Source organism: Podarcis bocagei, assembly GCF_964188305.1.
Source record: "Podarcis bocagei genome assembly, chromosome: 13".
Taxonomy (NCBI): Eukaryota; Metazoa; Chordata; class Lepidosauria; order Squamata; family Lacertidae; genus Podarcis; species Podarcis bocagei.
In genome coordinates this window covers 51,871,879-51,882,723 of record NC_138138.1, presented here as the reverse complement: position 1 = coordinate 51,882,723, position 10,845 = coordinate 51,871,879, and the positions used below count along the sequence as shown (strand labels likewise).

Here is a 10,845-nt window from a genome sequence, read left to right as displayed (position 1 = left end):
GGACTGCAAGAAGATCCGACCTCTCCATTCTGAAGGAAATCAGCCCTGAGTGCTCACTGGAAGGACAGATCCTGAAGCTGAGGCTCCAATACTTTGGCCACCTCATGAGAAGAGAAGACTCCCTGGAAAAGACCCTGATGTTGGGAAAGATGGAGGGCACAAGGAGAAGGGGACGACAGAGGACGAGATGGTGGGACAGTGTTCTCGAAGCTACCAGCATGAGTTTGACCAAACTGCGGGAGGCAGTGGAAGACAGGAGTGCCTGGCGTGCTCTGGTCCAGGGGGTCATGAAGAGTCGGACATGACTAAACAACAACAAACACCTTTTTAAACAATATTTTCCCACCTCTCCTCCCCCTACTTCCCACCACTACCCGCCTTATCACTTAAATATTCGTAATTAGGATGGTTATAATTTAATATCTGTAAAGTCAAATAAAAATTCTTATTTAAAACCTTTTTTAAAAACAACTATAATAGGATCCAGAATGCAGCAGTCTGATTGGTCCGCAGGCGCCACCCAATCCAACTCCAGTCCCAACCCCAACCCCAATCTGATTGGCCTACAGGAGAATCCCAGAATTAGCCAATCACCTGTGGCCCATTGTGTTAAATAATGTATAGAAAGCAGACATTTCGGGGGAACTCCCATTCCTCACTGCTATGAACTGAATAAAGAGCATAAAAATCCAGTCTCAACTCTGAGTATATTTCATAGAATCATAGAATCCTAGAGTTGGAAGAGACCACAAGGGCCATCGAGTCCAACCCCCTGCCAAGCAGGAAACACCATCAGAGCACTCCTGACATATGGTTGTCAAGCCTCTGCTTAAAGACCTCCAAAGCAGGAGACTCCACCACACTCCTTGGCAGCAAATTCCACTGTCAAACAGCTCTTACTGTCAGGAAGTTCTTCCTAATGTTTAGGTGGAATCTTCTTTCTTGTAGTTTGGATCCATTGCTCCGTGTCCGCTTCTCTGGAGCAGCAGAAAACAACCTTTCTCCCTCCTCTATGTGACATCCTTTTATATATTTGAACATGGCTATCATATCACCCCTTAACCTCCTCTTCTCCAGGCTAAACATGCCCAGCTCCCTTAGCCGTTCCTCATAAGGCATCGTTTCCAGGCCTTTGACCATTTTGGTTGCCCTCCTCTGGACACGTTCCAGTTTGTCAGTGTCCTTCTTGAACTGTGGTGCCCAGAACTGGACACAGTACTCCAGGTGAGGTCTGACCAGAGCAGAATACAGTGGCACTATTACTTCCCTTGATCTAGATGCTATACTCCTATTGATGCAGCCCGGAATTGCATTGGCTTTTTTAGCTGCCGCGTCACACTGTTGGCTCATGTCAGGTTTGTGGTCAACCAAGACTCCTAGATCCTTTTCACATGTACTGCTCTCAAGCCAGGTGTCCCCCATCTTGTATTTGTGCCTCTCATTTTTTTTGCCCAAGTGCAATACTTTACATTTCTCCCTGTTAAAATTCATCTTGTTTGTTTTTGCCCATTTCTCTAATCTGTCAAGATCGTTTTGAAGTGTGAACAGAAATAGTTTAAAACAGAAATAGAAATAAACAGAAATAGTTTAAAACAACACGCGTATAAAAACAAACACCCATCCCCAGATTCAGAGCAGAGGGTGGCCAGTAGGTCCTCCCAGGGCAGCAGGGGGAGCCCGAGGCGCCGGAAGCACGCGTGGCGGAGCCCCTCTGTCCCCCGGAAGCGGCCGCCTTGTCTGCTCCACATGTGCTGGGAGTTCTGTAACCAACAGCTACTTGGGCTTCGCCTGGCAGCTGCCTCCCTTCGCCTGTGGGGCTGAGGCTTCTCCCCCCATTTCTCTCTCTTTTTGGGGGGTGGGGGGGCCAGATATCTCCTCCTCCTCCTCCAGTCTCTCCATCCCTCGTGGGGCTTCCTCTCCCCATACAAGCAAGGGGTCTCCCTGCCCCACTTTTCAGTGGGGCTCCTTTCCCCCTGTAACTTTATTATTATTTTTTCCCCCTTCTATATATTTCTATCTCCTTCGCCTCCCAGCACAATGGCAACTGAGGAGCTGGAGAAGATACTGTCAGATTTGCTGCAGCCTGACAATGCCGTCATCCAACAGGTAGAGCTGGGCAGAAAAGTGTGGGGCGGCTGGGTTTGAAACGGCATCAGGATCCAGGCATTTCAGGGGAAGCAGGATATGTGAAATCCAGGGGGGCATGTGAGTGGTCAGGGCTTGGAGCGACCCAAGTCTTAGAAAATAAATTAAAAGTATTAATATAGTGCGATTTATGAATCGCCTGTTATTATTTTTGCATCTCTCTCTCTCAAGGTGCCACCAAAATAATAGCCTTAGAAATAGGAAAGACCTGGAGGTCTCATTTTAAGAGCTATTGGGAAATGAACCCTGAGGGACCACCTCACCCGGCTGGGAAAACTCATCCAGACAAAAAAAATAATTAATGTTTTCAGATGTTTCTGGAAAGCACAGATAGTGGGCGCTGCTATGCAATCTCTAATGAGGTTTTAATTCGCATGCTTTGATTACGGATGTTTGTGCAACTGGTATCTGCGCTTGTAAGCTGCTTAGCGGACCATGTGGGCATAAATTATACCCTTTTAAAATGTGGCTCTTTTCTGGGGGGGGGGCAGGGAGTGTTTTTGGGTTGTTGTTTTTATTCTGATTATATATGTTGTGATCTTCCCTGTTTAGGGAAGTTTTTAATGACTGATGTTTTAATGTGTTTTTAATCTTTGGTTGGGCGCCACCCAGAGTGGCTGGGGAAACCCAGCCAGATGGGCAGGGTATAAATAAATTATTATTATTATTATTATTATTATTATTATTATTATTATTATTATTTACATCCCTGAGTTCTTTGGGTATACGGCGGTATATAAACTCAATAATAATAATAATAATAATAATAATAATAAGCAGGATAGGAATGGGGCGAAATGCTAATAAATAGGGGAGGGCAAGGTTTTGGATTGGGAGTTGTATGTTGAGGTCCAGCAAGATGCAGAGAACTGATTTGGGGGGATGCGTAATACAGTCATACCTCGGGTTGAAGTTGCTTCAGGTTGAGCGCTTTCGGGTTGCGCTCTGCAGCGACCCCGAAGTAACAGAACGCGTTACTTCTGGCTTTTGCCGCTCACACATGCGCAGCAGACGCTCAAAATGATGTCATGCGCGGAAGCGGTGAATCACGACACACGCAGACGCACGGACGCGAGTTGCGTTCGCTTCAGGATGCGAACGGGGCTCCGGAACGGATCCCGTTCATATCCAGAGGTACCACTGTAATGGCTCTACTGGATCAGGCCAGTGGCCCATCGAGTCCAGCATCCCGTTCTCAAAATGGCCAACTTGGATGCCTTAAACACGCAAGCAGGATTTGAACGCAAGACACCTCTCTTCTCCTGCGGTTTCCAGCAACTGGTAGTCATAGAATCATAGAGTTGGAAGAGACCACAAGGGCCATCGAGTCCAATCCCCTGCCAAGTCGGAAGCCATGCTGACTGACTGTGGCAGCAGAGCATAGCCACTGTGGCTAAGTAGCCCTTCTCTGCGAATTTGCCTCATCCTCTTTTAAAGCCATCCAAGTTGGGGGCCATTACTACCTCCTGTCTTGTGGGAGGGAGTTCCATTGTTTAACAATTCGCTGTGCAAAGAAGGATTTTATTTTATCTGTCCTGGATCTCCCTACATTCAATTTCCTTCTGTTTAATTGTTCTGAGAGAGGCGTCTGAGATAGAGACTGGTCTTATTGGGGGGTCAGCCCTCACAGGATATCCCAATTCTCCTTCTCCAAGTCAGTTAGTACAATAGGCAGGGGAAATTCCCCCCCCCTCCAAATAATCTTTATTAGTTTTCCGGTTACATACTCCACATACACATAATGCGTTTTATTTTACATTTATACTTGCTCCTAAGCGCAGACTTCCCTCCTTCCTTCTTCTGGTTTTTTATATCACATATAATTTTATCGCATTATTTTCATCCATTTTGTATATTATTCATTTTCCATATTTGTCTGTAGTATATCCATAAACAAATAAATCCTCCTGTTTATACAATTCTTGTTGTCTGTCTGCATGTATTTACAACTATTGTTAGTTACATTAATCTCCTTATACATTTTGCTTCATATTATTTTCATTATCCATCACTTTTCTTAATCGTTCCTGTTATGAGGTTCATTCCCAATTCTACTGGTTTCACTATTTCATCTTATCTTTCCCACTCTTTTTGAAGAAATTTTGCTGGTGGGTAGTCTTACCTTAAGGGACATGGGTGGCGCTGTGGCTTAAACCACAGAGCCTAGGCTAACTTGCTGATCAGAAGGTTGGCGGTTCGAATCCCCGCGACGGGGTGAGCTTCCGTTGCTCGGTCCCTGCTCCTGCCAACCTTGCAGTTCGAAAGCACGTCAAAGTGCAAGTAGATAAATAGGCACCGCTCCGGCGGGAAGGTAAACGGCGTTTCCGTGCGCTGCTCTGGTTCGCCAGAAGTGGCTTAGTCATGCTGGCCACATGACTCGGAAGCTGTACGCCGGATCCCTCTGCCAATAAAGCGAGATGAGCGCCGCAACCCCAGAGTCGTCCGTGGCTGGACCTGATGGTCAGGGGTCCCTTTACCTTTACTAGCCTTACCTTAGGACCCCTAGATCTGAAACCGCTCCTTGTCTATGGACTCAGGAGTTGCCAGTGGCTGACTGCCTCAGTCATGCTCTTCGTAAAATGGCAAATTGCAGCAGCTGCCCCTTCGGAGCTGTTGTGAAATACAAATTCCTTTGCATGGAAGCATTTATTTATTGACTTTTTATTAAAGAAAAAAGGTTTTAGGACCAGTTTAGGGCATCCTGTCCCTCTGGGTATAGCAGAAACCCATGCTGCATGAGAAATAATATGGCATGGTTATTTATGTACGCCACTACTGCGCCCCATGTTTTGTTAGCCCCAAAATGGAAAACGAGTGAGGTCCCAACTAAAGACGAATAGCAACTTAAGCTGATGGAAGATGCGCAGCTCACAGACTTAACATATAGAATAAGAGCACAAGAAGAACATACGTTTAGAGAAGATTGGAAAACGTTTATTTAATATATGATTACTTATTTATTAAATTTATATACTGCCCTACACCCAGAGGTCTCAGGGCGGGTTCACAGGATATATGGGAAATAACTGTGTAAACTTGAAAATGTTGGCAGCACTAAGATAAACTCAACGGTGTCGATTAAGTTTTGATGGATGTAATGACAGAATACTGAATGGTTTAGTTTAGGTAAAATATGCAGGGGTTTGTGATATGCAAAATGAACCACGGAAGGAGAAGAAGGCAAGTCACTGATATTTTAAGGATGCTTAAAGGAGTATTCTAAATTGTGAAACTGAAAATGTAATAAAAATTTATATATGAAAAGAGAGAAACGGCGCGGCTATACTCTGCAGTGACTGAACTGAAGCTTTGGGTCGTGACGCAGTGGGTCAGTGCATCAGGCTGTTGACCATAACCTTGGTGGTTCGAGTCCCCCAGGGATGGCGGTGGGCAGGATTTTGCAGCGGGTTGGACTAGATGACGCTCGGGATCCCTTCCGACTCTGTCATTCTTCCTCCTCAGGCTACAGCCCAGTTGAAAGAGGCCCTGAAGCATCCTTTGGCACTGTCCCACCTCTGTCAGGTGATGTCCAGCTCTCAGAATCCACAGGTAAGGCCCTGCAGGGCTTAGCCCAGGGATGGGGAAATCTGGGGGTACCTTCGTGGACTACAAACTCCCCACCTCCAACTGTTGGGTGTGCTGGCTGGCGGTCATGGGAGTCCAACAACACTCGGAAGGCCACAGGTTAAGTACCGTATTTTTCGCTCCATAAGACGCACTTTTTCCCTCCTAAAAAGTAAGGGGAAATGTGTGTGCGTCTTACGGAGCGAATGCAGGTAGGAGGCTCTGCTCAGCGCTCCCTTTAAAGAGCCGCGTGGAGCATGTGTGCGGCTCTTGGGGGCTTTTCCCCGATGAGGGACAAGGGCAGACCGTCAGTCCCTTCTCCCACCTCACAGAAAAGCCCCCAAGAGGCTCTGCGCAGCTCTTTAAAGGGAGCGTGGCTCTTGGGGGCGAGCCAGTCTGCACACCACACCGCCCTTCCTCCTGTGTCCTCACCGGCCGCTCCCATTTGCCTCTTGTCTCCTCCACCCCCAGATCCGGCAGTTTGCCGCTGTGTTGGTCAGAAGGCGCCTAACCAAACACTGGCGGAAGATCAGTGCGGCTGACCAAGACATGTAAGTCTGGATGAGGAAGGCATTCTGGGGGGTGTAGAAGGGAAAGACGGGCAGGGGGTTGACTTGGAACAGCTCCTGGTTCACAACTCAAATATATAAAGGGATGTCACATAGAGGAGGGAGAAAGGTTGTTTTCTGCTGCTCCAGAGAAGCGGACACGGAGCAATGGATCCAAACTACAAGAAAGAAGATTCCACCTAAACATTAGGAAGAACTTCCTGACAGTAAGAGCTGTTTGACAGTGGAATTTGCTGCCAAGGAGTGTGGTGGAGTCTCCTACTTTGGAGGTCTTTAAGCAGAGGCTTGACAACCATATGTCAGGAGTGCTCTGATGGTGTTTCCTGCTTGGCAGGGGGTTGGACTCGATGGCCCTTGTGGTCTCTTCCAACTCTATGATTCTATGATTCTAACTCACTCCCATTCCCAAGGTAAAATTTAACCCCGACTCTGAAATCTTCTCCCTTCCAGGCTAAAGACGCTGGTGCTGTCCACCCTGCAGAAGGAAACAGAGTGAGTGTTCATATATAATATAATAAGTATTGTAATTATAAATTATTATTTATTCCCCAGCCACTCTGGGCAGCTTCCAACAAAATATTAAAATACAATAGTCTGTTAAACATTAAAAGCTTCCCTAAACAGGGCTGCCTTCAGATGTCTTCTAAAAGTCAGATAGTTGCTTATTTCCTTGACATCTGGTGGGAGGGCGTTCCACAGGGCGGGTGCCACTACCGAGAAGGCCCTCTGCCTGGTTCCCTGTAACCTCACTTCTCTCAGGGAGAAGGCCCTCGGCACTGGACCTCGGTGTCTGGGCTGAACAATGGGGGTGGAGATGCTCCTTCAGGTATACTGGGCCAAGGCCGTTTAGGGCTTTCAAGGTCAGCACCAATACTTTGTGCTCAGAAACGTACTGGGAGCCAATGTGATCTTTCAGGACCAGTGTTATGTGGTCTCGACGGCCGCTCCCAGTCCCCAGTCTGGCTGCCGCATTCTCAGCCTCTCTTCTCCCCTCCCTTTTCCAAATATCTTCTTTTCCAGCCATAAGGTCTCTCTAGGTCTGGCCCAGCTGGCTGCCGTCATTCTGAAGAACGAGAGGCTGGAGAAATGGCCGCAGATGCTCCAGCTCATCCAGCGGGGGGCGCGCTCGCAGGACCCCACCCAGTGCGAGGTACGGGGGGGGGGGTGTTTCAAGGGGTCTTGCTTTCCTTCTCTCAGCTTGGTCCCCCAGCTGCGGTTTGGACCTGGCGGAGACAGCCGTGGCTTGTAGGCAGGTTGCGCTCTGCTAACCTCTTTATGCTGGTTTATTTGACAAAATTTGGGTACCGCTTGGTCAAATGCAAGAGGTCTCTTAAGCGCTTTACAGAATACAGTCTAGAATATTGATTAGTAAAGCCTATAAAAGCAAACATTAAAAACAAGTTGCATGTACAGTGGTACCTCGGGTTACAGACGCTTCAGGTTACAGGTGCTTCAGGTTACAGACACCGCTAACCCAGAAATAGTACCTCAGGTTAAGAACTTTGCTTCAGGATGAGAACAGAAATTGTGTGGCAGCGGTAGCAGGAGGCCCCATTAGCCAAATTGGTGCTTCAGGTTAAGAACAGTTTCAGGTTAAGAATGGACCTCCAGAACGAATTAAGTACTTAACCCGAGGTACCACTGTATGTGGGTGTGGATGTAGATAGATAACTAGAAATAGGTTTAGACTATGGGGAAAACATCGGCACAGATTTAGTGTTGTCTTTTTTTTAAAAAATGGCGTTTAAAATAAAATTTATACTTTATTGTTTCATAATTTTTAAAATTTAATGTTCTATGTGTCTTTTTTCCCTGTGGAGCTGCTTGGAGAGCTTCTGTTACAGGATGGCTATGAAAATGTAGTAAAAATAAGAATCAAGTATCTTTTGAGCGGGGGAAAAACCCCACTGTAGAATTGAGGCATTGGAGAGCCAGCGTGGTGTAGTGGTTAAGAGCGGTAGTCTCGTAATCTGGGGAACCGGGTTCGCGTCTCCGCTCCTCCACCTGCAGCTGCTGGGTGACCTTGGGCTAGTCATGCTCTCTGAAGTCTCTCAGCCCCACTCACCTCACAGAGTGTTTGTTGTGGGGGAGGAAGAGAAAGGAGAATGTTAGCTGCTTTGAGACTCCTTAGGGTAGTGATAAAGCAGGATATCAAATCCAAACTCTTCTTTAAACTCTTCTTCACAGCCCCATGCACCTCACAGAGCGTTTGTTGTGGGGGAGGAAGGGAAAGGAGCTTGTGAGTCGCTTTGAGACTCCTTCGGGTAGTGATAAAGTGGGATATCGAATCCAAACTCTTCTTCTCTCTGGCCACAGTTCTCCTTGACTCCGCTGCCCCTCGCTCAGGCATCCAGCAGCCTTCCGGCCTCCACACCCTCGCCGCCTTCCCCAAACTCGCCCACCTCAACCTGCAAGGCAACCCTCTCTGCCAATTCTGCTGATTTAGAATAATGAACTACAGTGTAGTGAGAGCCAGTGTGGTGTAGTGGTTAAGAGCGGTAGTCTCGTAATCTGGGGAACCGGGTTCGCGTCTCCGCTCCTCCACCTGCAGCTGCTGGGTGACCTTGGGCCAGTCACGCTTCTCTGAAGTCTCTCAGCCCCACTCACCTCACAGAGTGTTTGTTGTGGGAGAGGAAGGGAAAGGAGAATGTTAGCCGCTTTGAGACTCCTTAAAGGGAGTGAAAGGCGGGATATCAAATCCAAACTCCTCTTCTTCTTCTTCTTCTCCTCTTCTTCTTCTTCTTCTTCTTCTTCTTCTTCTTCTTCTTCTTCTTCTTCTTCCTAGCGGCTCTCAGATTTCCTTAAAATAATAATACCATATTTACTTGAATCTAACGCACACCTTTCCCTGCCAAATTATTCAAAAATTAAGGCGCGCATAAGGTTCGACGGCACGTTTGCATTCACCAGCAAATACTTTTTTGGGGGGGATTCAAGGTTCTGAAAACGGAGTCGCGCATTAGATTCGATGGCGCATGAGACTTGAGTAAATACAGTAATAAGCCCTAAAGGGACTTTTGCACCCCCTTCTGGCCGCAGGTGGGATTGCTGCTTCTGCATTCTGCCCTGGAACTGGATCCTGAGGTGTTCGCTCCACATTTCAAGGAACTCCTGCGCCTCTTTCACCAGACGCTCAACCAGCGCAACCAGCCAGCCACCCTTTACTACTCCCTGCGAAGCCTCAGCACCATGGTCCCCGTGCTGGGCTCCGACGAGATGGTGAGTCCCTCGCTATTTCTTCTTTTTTTAAAAAAATAATAATTAATGATGCTTTTCAGATCTATCCATCTCACTAATTTTACAATCATTTTAACATTTCAAAACTCTACTTCCTTCCCCCTCTTTCTGCGGTTCCTTAAATTTATATTTACAGTGGTGCCTCGCAAGACGAAATTAATTCGTTCTGCGAGTTTTTTCGCCTAGCGAATTTTTCGTCTTGCGAAGCACGAGTTGCTCCTCGAAGTCAAGTCGCAACTGTTTTAAGAAAAAGGAAACAAACTTGCAAGACGTTTTCGTCTTGCGAAGCAAGCCCATTGGGAAATTCGTCTTGCGACGCAACTCAAAAAACCAAAAACTCTTTCGTCTTGCGAGGCATTCGTCTTGCGAGGTCCCACTGTAATATCTTCTGCATAACCTAATTCATTTAAATTGCTCATTTATTCATCTACTTAAAATATATACACTGCAGGTTATTACAATAATATATAAAACTGCAGGTTATTACAATAATGCTGCCAATGTTCTTTTGCAGTTTATCTGTAAATATTCAATAAACCATTTCCATTCTTTTATAAAAAGTTTGTTGTCTTGATTTCTTATTCTTCCAGTAAGTTTCACCATTTCTGTATATTCCACAAGTTTTTGTATCCATTCTTCCTTTGCTGGGACTTCTGCTTCTTTCCATTTTGGGGCAAGTAGCATTCTTGCCGCTGTAGTCGCATACATGAATAAGTTTCTATACAGTTTCGGTAGTTCTGTCCCTATAATTCCCAAAAGGAAAGCTTCTGGGGTTTTTTTTTACAAATGTTATTTTAAACATCCTTTCCAATTCATTATATATCATTTCCCAGTAAGCTTTAACCTTACTACAAGACTGCCACATAGGATAAAAAGTACCTTCTTTCTCTTTACATTCCCAACACTTATTTGATTTGGATTTATAATTTTTGCTAATTTACTCGGTGTTAGATACCACTGATATATCATTTTCATATAATTTTCTCTTAGACCATAACATGCAGTGAATTTTATATACATATTCCACAATCGTTCCTATGCTTCCATGTCTATATTATGACCAATACAGTGGTGCCCCGCAAGACGAATGCCTCGCAAGACGGAAAACTCGCTAGACGAAAGAGTTTTCCGTTTTGGAGGTGCTTCGCAAAACGAATCTCCTATGGGCTTGCTTCGCAAGACGACAATGTCTTGCGAGTTCCTGCTGGTTTTTTTTTCCTTCCCCCCCCTTTCTAAGCCGCTAAGCCGCTTATCAGCTGATCCGATCAGCAGATGAGCCGCTAAAAGCAGCTAAAAGCCGCTAATAGCGCTAAGCCGCTTATCAGCTGAT

The 10,845-nt window shown here is 46.2% G+C and overlaps 1 protein-coding gene across 1 annotated transcript in view; it reads left to right on the top strand.

Moving 5' to 3' along the window:
* The first annotated feature begins 1,731 nt into the window (after positions 1 to 1,731).
* The window catches only part of IPO4 (importin 4), a 56,634-nt gene continuing 47,520 nt past the window's right edge, over positions 1,732 to 10,845 (top strand). Inside the window, exons 1-7 of the mRNA XM_081167753.1 lie at positions 1,732 to 1,811; positions 2,034 to 2,106; positions 5,608 to 5,694; positions 6,181 to 6,260; positions 6,729 to 6,770; positions 7,299 to 7,428; positions 9,318 to 9,497. Coding sequence (XP_081023879.1) covers positions 1,747 to 1,811; positions 2,034 to 2,106; positions 5,608 to 5,694; positions 6,181 to 6,260; positions 6,729 to 6,770; positions 7,299 to 7,428; positions 9,318 to 9,497 — 657 coding nt within the window. The 5' untranslated portion in view covers positions 1,732 to 1,746. The remainder of the gene's footprint in view (positions 1,812 to 2,033; positions 2,107 to 5,607; positions 5,695 to 6,180; positions 6,261 to 6,728; positions 6,771 to 7,298; positions 7,429 to 9,317; positions 9,498 to 10,845) is intronic.